The sequence below is a fragment of the Monodelphis domestica genome, chromosome 4, assembly GCF_027887165.1.
Source record: "Monodelphis domestica isolate mMonDom1 chromosome 4, mMonDom1.pri, whole genome shotgun sequence".
In the NCBI taxonomy this organism is placed as follows: Eukaryota; Metazoa; Chordata; class Mammalia; order Didelphimorphia; family Didelphidae; genus Monodelphis; species Monodelphis domestica.
In genome coordinates this window covers 340588241-340604927 of record NC_077230.1, presented here as the reverse complement: position 1 = coordinate 340604927, position 16687 = coordinate 340588241, and the positions used below count along the sequence as shown (strand labels likewise).

Below are 16687 nucleotides of genomic sequence, written 5' to 3'. Positions count from 1 at the left end.
AGACACTCTGCTAATTAATAGCAAGAATAGACTTCACCCTCAAGCAGCTCACATTCTAATGGGGAGACAATAGGTAAATACTGTATGTACAGGTACAGTATGTATAGTACAGATAAATAAAGCTATGGATAGGGCATCCCCAAAGTTCAGTGTTAAGCTTTTAATGACCTTTGGGGCACTTTGTACCAGATACGTACAGAAAAGGTGGAAGACAATCTTGGAGAGGAAGGCACTAGCATCTGGGAGGACCTGTAGAAGATGAACTTTAAGTCTGAGACTTGAAGGAAGCTGGGGAAACTAAGAGATGGAGGTCATGAGGGAGAGCAATTCCAGGCATGGAGGGCTACTATTGAGAATGAGATTTTGAGAAATAACAGTGAAGCACATCATAGGGGAAGGGCAATGACTTGCCCTCTGCTGAGTACCTGAGCCTCATAAGAGAAACCCCAACAGGCAACTGGAAGGCAGTTTCCCCAAGCCCTAGGAAGAGCAGCTCAGGAAAGATTAGCCTACTTCTTCAATGCCCTTTCCCCCACGCCACAGCTACATCCATTCCCACAGGAGGATTTGACCAAGCAAATCTCATTAAGCATCATGGGATTAGTTAAAATAAGGTCTCAGGACTGAGGGCCTCTGGCTGGCAGCAGATCTCCAGGAAGGGGAGGAGAGCCTGGCTTTACTGGGCTTGGCCAGTGTGGGCTGTTTTACAACATTAGCACCCTCTTCATTTTCCCAAGTGCTTCTCTCTTTCTCTCCCTATGTCCTGAGCCACCTAGTGGGACAGCCAAGAGGATTTCAGAATCCCAGATTCTCTGACCCAAAAGGGACTTCTTCAGCTGATCTACCTCTAGGAAGCTTCTCTGACAGCATGCTTTCCAGGCACCACCCGAATGCCTCCAGTGACAAAACTCTCCTGGTTCTGTTCACTTCATTCTTCATTAGTTTATACAAATCCTCAAAATTATTCATTTTTATTCTGTTGATATTATAAGAAATATTGTTGTTCTAGCTCTGTCTAGAGGACAGGTGATTTGTCCACAATCATACAACTTTTAAAAAACTTTTTCCTGCCATCTTAGAATCAATACTGTGTATTGGTTCCAAGGCAGAAGAGCAATAAGGGCTAGGCAATGGGGGTTGAGTTACTCACCCAGGGTCACACAGCTAGGAAGTGGCTGAGGTCAGATTTGAACACAAGACCTCTATCTCCAGCCTGGCATACAACTGCCCTACCGTGCAACTACTTCTTACAGAAGCAGCCTGTTCCATTTTGGATTGGCCCTGATTTTTAGGAAATCAATCTTCAAATTGATCTGAAAACTACCTTCTCCAGCTCAACTCCTAATTCTGCCCTAGAGGTACTAAGCAGAGCACCCCTTTCAGTGGGGGTTGGATTTGTTTTATATTTTCTCTTTTCCTAGAAGAAATATCTTTTGGACCCTTCCATAAATGGTCTTCTTTGACCTGCCTTCCAACTTGATCCCTCTTAGTCCTTGCTCCTGAAACAGTTGGTTAGGGCATTAGTTCTACATCCTAGGGAAACTGAGGCCTGGAACAAGAAAGGTAAATACAAAAAGAAATCAGGAAGGGCTTCATAGAGGAGGTAAGCTTGGAGTCAGGACCATTAAAATAACAATGATAACATGAATATTAATGACAAATGCATATTTCCATAGTACTTTAACATTAAGTTGCTATAGAAATGGGAATTTGTTATTAATTATCCTTATGGTTTACAAAACACATTTCTCAGGAGGAAGAGAGGGAATTAGGTGGGGAATGGTGGCTAGAGCCCTACATTTGGAGTTAGGAAGACTTAAATTTAGCTTTTGCTTCAGACATTTAGTACCTATCTGACCTCATGCAAGTCATTTAAATTTGTTTCAGGCTCATTTTCCTCATCTGTAAAATGGGGGTATCTATCTCATAGTTACTGTGAGAATCAAATAAAGTAGTATTTGCAAAGCACTTTGCCAACCTAAAAGTCCTATACAAATGCTAGCTGATTATTAAGACCAATTTGATTTTCTCATTTAATTTTTACTATTTTAATGAACAAAAAATCTGTTTTCTCTTCCACCTTACTATTGGGGAAAAGGAAAAAGAAAAAGGAATTCCTTGTAAGAAACATGCATAGTCAAGCAAAACAAATTCCCCCATTGGCCATGCTCAACAAATATATGTCTGATGCTGCACCCTGAATGCATTACTTTTCAGGCAAGGGGTAGATTGCAGGCATCCCACTGGTTCTGCTCACTTCGTCCTTCATTAGTTTACCCAAGTCCTCAGAATTATTTCTTTTCATACTCGATATTAGAGTGTAAATTATTGTTCTAGTACTGCCCAGAGGACAGATGGTTTGGCCAAGGTCTTAACAACTGTTGGTTGAGTCAAAAGAGGCCTTGGGGATTTTCTAGTTCAACCCTTTCATTTGACAAGAGAGATAACCGAGGGTCAGTGGTATTTTATGACAGCCACAAAAACTAACTTTAAGCTATTCAAGGTTAAACCCACACTAAGACTTTTGGGACAAACTACATAAGCAGTAAGTGTAAAAGTCAGAATTCAGATTCAGGTTCTCTCACTTTACATTTGGTGCCCTTGATTCTGGATTTTTTTTTTTTGTTGTTGTTGTTTGTTTGTTTTTAAAAGGCTCAAAAACAGAGAAATTGCCTCAGAGAGGGGGGGGGGAACCCCTAAGCCCCAGCCCCTTCCGTTTCCCATTCCCTCAGCTGGGCCCTCTGGCTGTGTCCCTGGCCTCCTCTGACCTCCTTCCCTTCCCTCCCTCCCTCCCTCCCTCCCTTAGTCAGTCAGCCTAGGTCCAGGGCCTGTGGGGGGTAGGGGAGGAAGAGCCTGGCCTCCCCACCTCCCAAATGTCACTCCTCCCCTTCCTGAGCCTGACAAGTTCTCTGTCCTCCTCTCCTGTCCTCTCCTATCCCAGGGAGCAGAGACCAGGAAGCGCTCCCCCACTCTCAGCAGCCAGTTCAAACGCTCTCTGGAGCTGCTGATGCGAACCCTCAGCGTCTGCCAGCCCTTCTTTGTACGCTGCATCAAGCCCAATGAGTTCAAGAGGCCCATGGTGAGTTGTGGAAAGGGCCCTGGCTCCCCTTGGGGGGGTGTCCGGGGGTTATGGGGGAAACTGTGGGGAGAGAATGACATGGGGACGTTCGGTCACGCCAGTGCCTTATTTCTTAGATGTGATGTTAGAGCTGGAAAACCACTTGGAACTTACAGCAGTGTCAGATCTGGAAGAGACCTTAGAACATGGACTGTCAGAGCTGGAAAGGGTCTTAGAATATAGAATACTGGAGCTGGAAGAGACCATAGAAAATAGAATGTCAGCGCTGGAAGGGGCCTTGGAACATGAAATGTCGGAGTTAGGAAAGGTCTTAGAACACAGAATGTTGGTTCTGGAAGGGACTTTAGAACACAGAATGTCAGAACTGGGAAGAGCCTTAGAATGTAGAATATCAGAGCTAGAAGAGACCTTAGAACACAGAATGTTAGATTTGGGAAGGACCTGAGAAAACAATGTCAGAGCCAGAAGGGATCTTAAAAACACAGAAATCTCAGAGCTGGAAGGAATCTTCAAATACTGACTCTCAGAGCTGGCAGAGGACTCAGACCACATCATTTCTGAGCCCACAAAACACAGGAATAATTATATTGTTGTTAGTGATGATGATAACTCACAGGCATGTAGTTCTCTAATGTTTATAAAATGCTTTACCTCTTGACTTCACTGTCAAGGCAATTAAAATCTTTAAGAAGTAACATCCTCCAGTTGTGTGACCCTGGGCAAGTCACTTGACCCCCATTGCCTAGCCCTTACCACTCTTCTGCCTTGGAACCAATACACAGTATTGATTCCAAGATGGAAGGTAAGAGTTAAAAAAAAAAAGTAACATCCCTTATCCATAGTCACACAGAGTTAGTGCATTAATTTATATTTAATGCAGTTAACCTGAGGAAGGAATTAATCAATGGCAATGGCCCCATTTTAATGCCAGTAAAAGCAGCACAAGGGGTCTTACTCTGGAGAGAGACCTTCTATATCAATCCTGATCAGCTCCTAGAAACTAGAAAATGGAGACATGCCCACATTTCTTCTCTTAGATGATCCTTATTTTACTTCATCTCTTTAAGTTGGTTAAAGTGAATGCTCAGTTATAACTAGCAATTTTAGCACCTTGGACAAAGTGCATCTCAGACAGGCTGAATAAAACTACTACCAAATCAAAATTTTAAATTCTTGATGAGAAAGTAATACCAGAAAGAGTTAAGGGGCAGTGAGGTAACTCAATGGATAGAGCACCAGGTCTAAAGACTGGAGTCCTGGGTTCAAATCTGGTCTTGGACATTTCCTAGTTGTGTGGTCTTGGGCAAGTCACTTAACCACTATTGTTTCACCTTTACCGCTCTTTTGCCTTAGAACTGATAACTTAATATAGATTATAAGGTAGAAGGTAAAAGTTTTTCTTTTTTAAAAGAAGAAATAGCAATTAAGAAGAAGAAATTTGTTACTATGACAGCCTCTGCCATTGAGGGCACATGTAAATTTGATCACAAAGCCCAGATTACCCCCACCCTAGTTCTAGTTCTTTTGGTGTTTGTTCTTAGGGAACAAATTAGCTTGAGAAGAAATGGGAAGCCATGGGGATGAGAAACTTCCCAGAAATGTTTATTGACTAAGAAATGATGTCAGGGCCATTTCAAAGTAGCCATGGAACTAGGTGACAATGACTCACTGGGAGTAATTACCAGTAATTACAATGATAAAAGACAGTATTCTCTTCAGAGTGATATAGAATCATAGAACATGGGCTGCCAGAACAGGAAGAAACCTTAGAACATAGAATTCCAGGAATGAGAGGTAGCCTACAGATCTGGTGCTCATGGACTTGGATGACATTTTTTTTTTCCATAACTGTACTTCAACATATTTGACTTCTTTGGAATCCAATCTATAATTTTTTATGCATATAAAAATATTATTCTGAAGAGTTCATAGGTTCCACCAGACTGCTAAAAGAATTCTTACGATAAGAAAAGGTCAACAATCCCTGAAGTAGAAAGTGAGTGTCTTATCCCACCTTAATTTTAAGAGGTAGGCTTTAAGTTCTAGAGATATTAAGTGATTTAAGATCATAGTACTAGAGCTGGAAAGGACACCTCAGAGGTAATCTATTTCAGCCCCCTTATTTTACAAATGAGGAAATTGAGGTCTAGAGAGTTAAGTATCTTGTCTAAGGTCACATAGTTGGTAGGCGAGAGAACCAGGGAACAACTTCAGGTCATCTTCAATGTACCTATACATCTCCCGGTTTTGGTCCAGAAGAATTGGGAGCATTGGAGAATGTTAAAAGAAGACCAATTTGAGTTCATCATATGAAAGAGCTCACTAGCAACCAGAACTATTCCCAAATGGTAAGCTTCCTTAAGTGTTACCATTGGATGACCACTTGACAAGGAGACAAAACGAGATTCCTGTTTAGGTTGGACTAGAGAGAAAAACTATGGGTTCCCGTCCAGCTTTGAGATTCTGTGACTTTAATTCAGTTGGGAAAACATCCACAGTAGTTCCTTAGGGGAGCTTTTAAGTCATTGCTAAAAAAGAAAACATGTTTCTTTCTCACATGGCCCTTCTACATTTGAGATAAGCTTTGGTACATTTAATGGAGAGATGGGGAATTCATCTAAGTGTCCTTTTTTGGGTTTAATATATCCATCCCTGTGGTTGTCCTGGGGCTGCTAGGTGGTGAAGTGGACAGAGAGACATCCTTCAAGTCAGGAAGATTCATCTTTCTGAGTTCAAATCTGGTCTCAGACATTTGCTAGCTGTGTGACATTGGGCAAATCACTGAACTCTGTTTGCCTCAGTTTCCTCATCTGTCAAAAGAGTTGGAGGAGGAAATAACAAATAACTCCAGTATCTTTGCCAAGAAAATCCCAAATGGGGTCACAAAGAATCAGATAAAACTAAAACAATTATACCACAAAATGATTGTTCTAGATAGCATGCTTTGTGGGGATAAGAAAAGGTAAAGATGGCGCTGATCAGAGATAAATGTTTCCATTTCTTTAGTATTCCACAGACTTCAAAGTATTTCCCTTATACTTTGTAGTTTTCTTGTGTGTTCTGTTTAAAAGGTAACATTTCTATGTGTTATCTCCCCCATTCGAATGTAAGCTGCTTGAAGAGACAGCTTTTGCTTTTCCTTTGTATTTTATAGCCTAATGCCTGCCACAAAAGGATGCAGACTAGACCTGTGATTTCACTGGTATAGGGACCTGAGTCCATCAATCAATAAACATTTATTAAGTGCCTACCATGTGCTAAGATTGTGCTTAGATACAAAAAGAGGCAAAAGATAGTCCCTGCCTTCAAGAAGCTTACAATCTAATGGATAATATAAATGTGATGTAAACATGTAAACAAACATATGCAAAGCCTACTTATAAAGGGTATATCGAAATAATTAACAAAGGTAATGCACTAGAATTAACTGGGTTGGAAAAATCTTCCTGTAAAAGAAGGAGCTTTAGTTGGGACTTAAAGGAAGTCAGGGAGGTCAGAAGGTAGAGAGGAGTGAGAGCATTCCAGGCATGGGTAATAATTAGAGAAAATGCCTGAGTCTGGAGTGTCTTATTTGACAGCATGGAACAGAAGTTTTGTTTGCTGTAGGGCAAGGAAAATTTGATTTTTTTCAAATCCCTTCCCCAGCTCCACATCCAAGGGGTCTAAACAGGGGGATAACTGGAGCTCTAGGAGGAAAAGAAATTGTAACTTCAGTGATCTCTGCAAATCCTGAGTTCAAATCCTGCCTAGGTCACTTAGTAGGTGTTTGACTGAACAAGTCATTTAACTTCTTCTCTATCTCAATTTCCTCATCTGTGAAATGAGGATAATAATAACTGCCTTCAAGGGTTGTAATGAGGATAAAATGAAATATTTGTAAAGTGCTTCCCAAACCTCAGCCTACCTTCTGGGCTTGTTGTGATGAGAGATAATAAAGCTCTAGAGATATAATCATTACTACCATTACTGATGGCCTCCAGGTGAATAGAGCACTGGACCTGGAGTCAGGAAGACTCATCTTCCTAAGTTCAAATCCAGCCTCTGACACCTACTAACTGTGTGACCCTGAGCAAGTCACTTAGTCTTGTTTGTCTCCGTTTCATCTGTCAATGGAGAAGGAAATAGCAAGCCACTCCAGTGTCTTTGCCCAAAAAAAACCCAGATGGGGTCATGAAGAATCAGACACACCTGAAAAACAACTCAACAACTCACTATTACTCATTCCAGTTTGTTTCCCCAGAGTATCTTTTATAGCAAGTGTTTTCCAACCTTTTCTTATTTCTAGTGCCTTCCCCCAGTTAATTATTTCCTATTTATCCCATATAAATCTGGTTTTATATATATTTGTTTATATATTGTCTTCTCCATTATATTGTGAGCTCTTTAAGGCAGGAGTTTTCTTCTGCCTCTTTTTGTATCTTCAGCACTTAACATAGTGCTTGGTACTTAATAAATGTTAGTAGGCACTTAATAAATCAATAGGTACTTAATAAATGTTAGTAGGCACTTAAATTAATAGGTACTTAAATTATACTAGACACTTAATAAATGTTAGTAGGTACTTACATTAAGAGAAACTTAATAAATATTGATTGATTGTAAGCTCCTTGATGGCAGTTTGTCTTTCACCTCTTTTTGTATTTCCTTAGCACAGTCTCTGGTACATAAGAGGCACTTAATAAATGCTTATTGAATCAGTTCCTTATATGAGTGAAATTGTTTGTTTGGAGGATGGAGGGGTTGGGAGCAGTCTCTGGCACATAGGATGCACTTAATAAATGCTTATTGACTCAGTTCCTTATATCAGTGAAATTGTTTGTTTGGAGAATGAGGGGTTGGGTGGCAGGTCTTGGAGAGAACAGCAAGAAGACTGGGGGGGGGGTGGCAAGGTATTGGAATGCTTCAGTTCCTCATTTGCATCTAAAGAAACTTACCTTCTCAGGGTCCCGGGAAAAGAAAGTACTTCTTTCCTGGGCAAGTTGGAGCAGGCAGCCTTTCCACCTGCATTTTGACTTAGGGTTGTTCCCTCCTAGCATGGGGTGCCTAAGAGTAAGGGGAAAGCTCCATTCCTTTTTCTTGGCAATGAGGTGAAGGGAGCTGCTGGTCTTAATTTCACTTGATGAGAGCTCATAGTTAGAAAGTGCTTTAAAGGTTACAGGTGCTCCAACTAGAATCTGAGGACCTGGCTCCTTTATCTGCTTACTGCCTGTGTGGACACGGTTCCTTAATCACTCTAGGCCTCAGTTTCCTAATTTGTAAAATGAGAGAATTGGAGTAGAGGACTGGCAAATGCCTTTTCAGCTCTGAATCTATAATCCTATGAATACTACATTTTGGATCAGAAGGCTTAGGTTTGAATCTCAGCCTATATATGAGACCTTGCATTATTTATTCTGTCTCGGTCTCAGTCAACTGACCTCTAAAGATCTAGCTCAGACCTATGATCCTTTGAATAACCTCATGGGATAGAGGGTCCAAATATTATTATTCCCATTTTACCAAGGAGAAAAATGAGACCGAGGGAGAGAAAGAATCTTGCCTGAAGTTACACAGTAAGAGGCTGAGCCCTTTGGCTCCAAACCTTGGTTCTAGGGTCCCCCTACCCCATATAGCTCTGCCTAATGCCAGGAGGAAGGCAGACAAAGGACCAGGGGAAGATCTCTTTCTCACTTGTTCTGTTTTCCCATCCAGCTGTTTGACCGGCACTTGTGTGTGCGCCAGCTGAGATACTCTGGGATGATGGAGACCATAAGGATCCGCCGGGCCGGCTACCCGATCCGCTACACCTTTGTGGAGTTTGTGGAACGCTACCGTGTGCTTATGCCTGGAGTGAAGCCAGCTTACAAGCAGGTATGGCCGGGCAGATGGTGCAGAAGCCCCCAGACGTTTGGAAGATCTTTGCCGAGAGCATGAAGACTGCAATAAACAAGGCTCTGAAATAGCCGTGTTTCTGCTGCCAAAATGGCACAAGGAAGGGAAAGAGTAAGACTGAGACAGGGCCCAGGGGTGGATGAAGGGGCCCAAAGGCCAATAGGAAGCCATTCAGTCAAATTCACCAAATTCAATATTCAATCCTAGGGATGCGAAGATAGAAAACAACACAGGCTCTCACTTCAAGGAATTTACGGTCTGTGGGGACAGCATGATGTACACAGAGGGGTAGAACAAAAGGGACACTTCAATAAGAACAAAAGAGGAACCCAAAGAAAGTGCTTTGTGGAAATTTGTTGCAAGAGTGAACTCTTCCCACTGAGGAATTCAGGGAAGATTTCATGGACTCCAGACCACTTAGACTAGACCTGAGAAAAGTGGGACATTTCAACAGGAAGAGATGAAGAGGTAGTGCGCTCTCAGCCCCAGAGGTCAGCACAAATAGACAGATATACAGTCAGAGAGAGCAGGGGCCAGCTCCTTGTCTAGTTCAGCTGGAATATAGACTATATGAAGGTGAAGATCATGAGAGAACCTCAGAGAGGTAGGTTGGAGTCAAGTTATGGAGGGTTTAAGAGGCTGAGAATCAATCAACAAACATACTTGCTCTGCAAGCATAGCAAGCAATGTGCTTGTGTATTATCTGCTATGTGCTAGGCACTGTGCTAAGTACTAGGGATGCTTGAATACCACCTCAGTCAGGGAGCTCACCACCTTTCTCCTTATTAAGGCAGCCATTCCATTACGGATCAAGTCTCATCTAGTTCTGATCCCACATAAATTCTGAGTTAGTTCTACAATTTCTGATTATTAGGAAATTCTACCTTACCAAAACAGAACCAACCGTGTCATTTTCCTATACAGCGAATTCCATTGGCTCCCTATTGTCTCCAACATTAAATACAAAAAGTTCTATTTGGCATTCAAAGTTCTTCACAATCCAGCCCCCTTCTACATTTCCAGGCTTCTTACACTGTATTCTTTGGTCCAGTGGCACTGGCATATGGCTGTTCCACCAATAAAACACTCTATATCTCACTTTTTTGACTGCTTGGCACCTCTCCCTCTTCCATTCCAACTACTGATCTCCCCGGCTTTCTTTAAGTCTCAACTAAAATCCCATCTTTTACTAGAAGCCTTTCCCAACCCCCTTAATTCTAATGCCTTCCCTCTGTTAATTATCTCTCATTCTTCCTGTATATAGCTTCTCTGTACATATCTGTCTGCATGTTGTCTCTCCTCCATTAGATTGTAAGCTCTATGAGATCAGGGACTGCCTTTTGCCTCTTTATGTATCTCTAGCTCTTAGTGCCTGGCACATAGTAGACACTTGAGAAATGTTTGCTGATTAACTGATTGATATCATACCACTTTCAAGAAGAAAAATGAAGTGACAGGATTTTCTAGCTTTGAAATTGGAATCAGAGCATCATAGATTTAGAGTGAGGAAAAATCTACGAGGTCATCTAGGCCATTCCTCTTATTTATAGAGACGTGAAAGAGCTTGGATTTGAACCCAGGTCAGGGGAGGAAGGTTGGTGTAATGAAAAAAACCCTGGATCCACAGTGTCAGTAGACCTGGCTTCTAAAAACCTTGTTATGCTGTTAATTTGCTAAGTAACCATGCACAAGCTATTTTCCCTTTCTGGTTCTCAGTTTTATCATCAAATGGAAATTATGATAAGACCTGTCTGGACCATTTCATGGGATTGGTATAAGGAAATGACAGCATCCAGCTGCATTTCAAAGAGCTCTGAGATCATCAGAGGAGTCAGGCATTGTTTTTACTTTGGAGCTATGGTAGAAGAAAAGAGAAGATAAAGAATACATGGTGGGGAGCAGGATGTAAGAAGACTAAAAGAGTAGGAGGAGGCTTGTTTAGGAAGAACTTTGAATGCCAACTAGACCTTTTTGGTTTTAATGTTGGAGATGATAGGGATATGATGATATACTTGCTATTATGGGGATACAAAGATGGAAAAGACATCCTTGAGAAGTTTATAATCTTTCTTTTGGGGATAATAGGCTAAGTACACACCTGAGGAATTTTTTTGTTCTATAATGCTTAGAGTAGCTCTCTTAGTGGCAGCAAAGAACTGGAAATTGAAGAGATGTCCATCAATTGGGGAAGAGTTAAACAAGTTGTGGTATGTGATTGTGATGGAATACTACTGTGCCATAAGACATGATGAGCAGGTTAATTGTTTAAAAAACATGGAAAGAACTACATGAAATTATGAAGAGTGTAGCAAGCAACTTATAAGGAGAGAACATTATACATAGTAACAGGAGATATTGTTTGAAGAATAATTTGTGTATGTCCACCTTCAGAGAAAGAACTGGGAAACCAAAACAAGCAAAATATAGTTGTATAAATACATATATCTTTTTTGTCAAATGATGCCTTCTCTAATGGGAGGAGAGAAGGGAAGGAAGAAGTTATCTGGGAATTTTAATGTAACTAACTAATTAAAAAAAGAAATCCCTTTGTTCCTTTAGGACCCAGTTTAGGGGCCCCTTAGAACACAAAATATCAGAGTTAGAAAGCATCTTAGAAGGTAGAGATGGAAGGAAAGAAAACAACATAGAATACTTGAGATGAAAAGAGATTTAGACATAGAATAGCAGAGCTGGGAGGGCCTCGAGAACATAGAATGTCAGAGTAGGAAGGGGCCTCAGAACATAGAGTGACTTGATCAAAAACAAATCAAACCAGACTAACTTTATTTCCTCTTTCAATTTCTCCCGACTCTCCAGGAAGATCTTCGGGGCACCTGCCAACGCATTGCTGAAGTTGTACTAGGGAAACATGATGACTGGCAGATTGGCAAAACTAAGATCTTCTTGAAGGTAAAACATGACCATATATCTTGGGTTGGTGGTGGTCAGAAAAGAGTGAAGGGTCAAGAGGTCATTTTTATTCTGGAGTGGAAGAGGAAATTCCACAAACAACACCAGATTATTTTCTTTCTCCAAGCTTACTCTGAACTTTAAAAATATTTTTATTTTTATCACTATTTTTGACATTCTTTTTGAATTTTGAACTCTAGATTCTCTTCTTTCCTCCCATCATTCCCTAGTCATTGAGAAGGCAAACAATAAATCAATTCTACATGCAAAATCATGTAAAATATATTTGCAAAACCAAAAAAAGTGAGAAAAGTATAATTAGTTTATACTTAAGAGTTCATCAGTTCTATCTCTAAAGGTATATCACATTTTTTTTTCATTATGAGTCCTTTGGAATTGTCTTAGGCCATTGAATTGATAAGAGTAGCCAAGCCTTTCATTGTTGGTCATCATTACAATATTACTATTAGTATGCACAATGATCTTCCAAGTCTTCTTATTTCACTTTGCATCAGTTCATATAGGTCATTTCATGATTTTGTGAAAGCACCTTCCTTGTCATTTTTTATAGCACAATAGCACTCTATCATAACCATAGGCCACAATTTGTTCAGCCATTCCCCAGCTGATAAACATGCCCTCAATTTCTAATTGCCACCACAAAAAGAGCAACTACAAATATTTTTGTACCTATAGGTAGGCCCTTTTCCTTTTTCTTTGATTTCTTTGGGATACAGACCTAGTAGTGGTATTGCTGGGTCAAAGGGTCAAAGTATAGTTTGGGCTTAGTTCCAGATGTTCTCCAGAATGGTTGGACCAATTCACTACTCTACCAAAAGTTCATAAATGTACTTATTTTCTCTCAACTTTTCTAGCACTTATCATTTCTGTTAGTTATGAGGTAGTACCATAGAATTTTAATTTGCCTTTCCATAATCAATTATGATTTAGAGCATTTTAAAATAAATTGAATATATATATATATATATATATATATATATATATATATATATATATTGGATTTCTACTTTTGAAAACTACCTGATCATACCATCTGGCCATTTATCAGTTGGGGAATAGCTATTATTTTTATAAATTTGACTCAGTTCCCTATGTATTTGAGAAATGAAGTTTTTTTCAGAGAAATCTGCTCTAAAATTTTTTTATATTATTTCATTGTTTATAGTACATTTTAGCAAAATGTAGTTTTCCATATTATCTCTTTTAATTAGGTTTATTTTTGCTTTTGTTTTGTCTGAGATCATGATTATTATCCCTTTCTTTTTTTAACCTCACCTAAAACAAAACAAATTCTGCCCCGCTTTTTATTTTAACTCTGTTTGTCTCTTTTATATAACATATTGGTGGATTCTGGTTTCTAATTCATTCTGTTATCTACTTCCATTTTATGGGTTAGCTCATCTTATTCACATTCACAGTTATGATTATTAATGGTGTATTTCCCAACATCCTATTTTTTTCTATTTATTTTTCTCTTTTTCCTTTTATTCTGCCCCTCCTCAAAAGTTTGTTTTGCTTTCAACCACTTCTTTCCTTAGTCCACTTTCTCTTTTTATCAACCCAATATTTCTTATCTCCTTCCCTTCTTATTTCCCTATTAGGTAAAATAGATTTATGAACTCTGTGTGTGTGTGTGTTTGTATGTGTGTATATAAAAAATGTATATATTCTTCCCTCTTTGAACCAATTCCAATGAGAGGTTCAAGTATTGCCTACCACCCAACCCCAAATATAAAAACTATTTCTTGAATACCTCCTTTATGTGAGAAAATTTGCCATTTAACTCTTCCTTTCCCCTTCTCCCACTGTATTTCTCTTTCTCACCCCTTCATTTTTTTTTTGGAGATCATTCCAACTTAATCAACTCACACCCATCCCCTCTGTTTGTATAAACTCCTTTTAGGTATCCTAATAATGATAAAGTTCTTATGAGTCATATAAATCATCTTTCCATATAATAATAAAAACAGTTTGATTCTATTGAGCACCTTATAGTTACTCTTTCATGTTTACTTTCTTATGCTTCTCTTAAGTATTCTGTTTGCATGTCAAATTTTCTATTCAGGTTTGTCTTTTCTTCAGAAATGCTTGGAAATAATTTATTTCATTAAATATCTATTTCCCCCTATAGGATTATGCTCAGTTTCCTGGAGAGATTATTCTTGGTTATAATCCTAGATCCTTTGCCCTTTGGAATATCATATTCCAAGTTCTCTAATCCTTTGATGTTGAAGCTGAAAAATCTTGGATGATCCTGACTGTGGCTCCATGATTTGTGAATTGTTTCCTTCTTGCTGCTTGCAATATTTTCTTCTTGACCTGGGAGCTCTGGAGTTTGGCCATAATATTCCTAGTAGGTTTCAGTTTGGGTTCCCTTTCAGAAGGTGATTGGTAGAGTCTTTCGATTTCTTTTTACCTTCTGGACCTACGATACAGGGCAGTTTTCCTTGAAAAATTCTTGAAATATGATGCCTAGGCTCTTTTTTGGATTATGACTTTCAGGTAGACCGAAAATTCTTAAATTATCTCTCCTTGGTCTGTTTTCTGGAACTGCAACCCAGAGCTCCTTTTGACAATAGAGTTGACAATCAATGCCACCTGCACACAGTGCCAGGAAAGAGTCCCTTGTAAATTCTTTCTAGCCAGTTGTCTAATCCCCTTACTATCTCTTGACTGAGAGTCCCTGACACTGCTCCTGCTCCTGTTGCTGCTGCTTTCAAGGTCAAGCTGCTTGCTTGACCCAGCAAGACCTCCTAAGTTTTCTTATTCTGGAGAAAATGTTTTCCTCTGACCTTTTGTTGGCCCTGCTGCTCCAAAATGTGATTTGAGGCATTATCTTAATATTATCTGGAAGGGAATATTGAGATGAGAGAAGTAAGCTGAATCCTGAACCATACTCTACCATCTTGACTGCCTAGAACCATGAATTCTAAAGATTGACCTGCACTTTCTACCTCCCTTTCCAATGCTTTCCCTCTCCCTCTTTACTCGTTCAAATATTTCCCACCTTCTCTATGATGTTTCCCATAATTCCTCTGCCCATAATAATTTTCTCTCCTAAAATTCAAATAGCAAATTTTGTTCATCCCTCTTCGATATACTTATCATGTAATATTATATAATATATTTATCTGTGTTTATGTCTTATCCTCTTATTAGATTGTAAGTTCCTTGATGACAGAAACCCTACCTTTCCTGAATTTTGATTTAGATGTTGGAGAATGAGAAAAAAAGGAATGGTTTAGGATAACTCTGGACTTCTATGCTTGGGTGACCAGGAGGATAGTGGAGCTTTCAATAACAATAGGGACATTAGAAGGAGGGGCAATATAGGGGTTACCATCACCAGAATTTTTTCACTCTCTCCTTAAGAGAAGATTTACTTCCATTGTGGCTCTCTGCTAGTCCAGGTTATGCTTGGGCATGTTCAGCTTGGTCTTTTTCTCCAATTTTCCACCCTCACATGTTCCTGCTTATTTTTCAGTGAGTGTTTTTTATGTTCCTCATAGTGCCACTGACCTAGCAGGTGTTATCTGGCTTAGCCAGCTGCTGCCTGAACAGGAAATAGGGAAAGGAGAGGAAGACCAGGCTAGTGTGACAGGAAGGAAGCATGGAAGGTCACTCTCGTACATGCAGAAAATCCTACTTTCACAACAAGACCCTCTCACGTGCTAAAAGGCAGCATGTGTGGAAGAGTGGCCAAGGGAAATCTAGGTTCAGGTATGAGTTCTGACCTCACTAGATTATATGATCTGACACAAGGCAATTTCCATCTCTAATCCTCAGTTTCTCCATCTGTAAAAATGGGAATGATGGTACTTGTCCTGGCTACCTTAAAGAGCCATTTTGGGGAATGTGCTGTGCAAATCATAGACAGTTATAGAAATTATTATTATACATGATCATAACAAACCATAGATCACTATGTAATCTGTCATTATTATTACTTATGATGATGACAGATTTACAGAGGGCTTTGAGATTTATTGTTATGATTTATAACAGAAATTATGTTAATAATCACCATAAAATAAAACTTGTCTAAAACACAAAGGGAAAAAGAAGAATCCCGCATTCTTGTAGGACCATGCCAGTGACTTATGTGGCAATTTGGTCCTGATCCAACTTGTAGTGATTTCTGGCTGCCACAGGGGACCACTGCCTCTGGGAGAAGTTTGACTTTATAAGGAGTTCACAGTTACCCAGTTTAAAGGAAAATTGTGAGACACTCCAATTATAAATTTTTGATAACTGTATTTTATTGTTAAATTAATAGACTTTCCCCCCCTTTTCCCTTATTTAAAAGAAAGGCAAATCTTTGTAACAAATACACACAGTTAAGCAAAAAAAATTGTGGTATTCAATGTCATAAAACACCAGAGTTGTAAGTAATGACGCAAGGAATGATTTCAGAGAAATCTGCAAAGATTGTATGAACCAATACAGAGTGGAGTAAGCAGAACCAGGAGAAAAATTAATACTATTAGCAACATTGTCTCCAAGGAGAGCCATGTCCCTGCCTCAGGGTCCTGAAATCTGTGATAGGGCTGATAAGGCTGGTTATGAAAGGCTTCCTGAATACTTGTGGGTTCCCCCAGGGCTTAGAAATCCTTTCCAAGTGGGTAATGGAGGGTGGGTTTTCTCCTCAGGATCACCATGACATGCTGCTTGAGATTGAAAGGGACAAAGCTATCACGGACCGGGTCATCCTCCTTCAGAAAGTCATCCGAGGATTTAAAGACAGGTATTTGGGTGCTGTTCACAGATAGCTACACACACACACACACACACACACACACACACACA

General features: G+C 39.7%; 1 protein-coding gene across 1 annotated transcript in view; it reads left to right on the top strand.

The window, feature by feature from the left end:
* MYO7A (myosin VIIA) overlaps window positions 1–16687 on the top strand; it is a 155448-nt gene that overhangs the window by 57865 nt on the left and 80896 nt on the right. The window contains exons 15-18 of the mRNA XM_056794938.1: window positions 2942–3079; window positions 8771–8929; window positions 11768–11860; window positions 16531–16625. Of these exons, the coding sequence (XP_056650916.1) occupies window positions 2942–3079; window positions 8771–8929; window positions 11768–11860; window positions 16531–16625 (485 nt within the window). The remainder of the gene's footprint in view (window positions 1–2941; window positions 3080–8770; window positions 8930–11767; window positions 11861–16530; window positions 16626–16687) is intronic.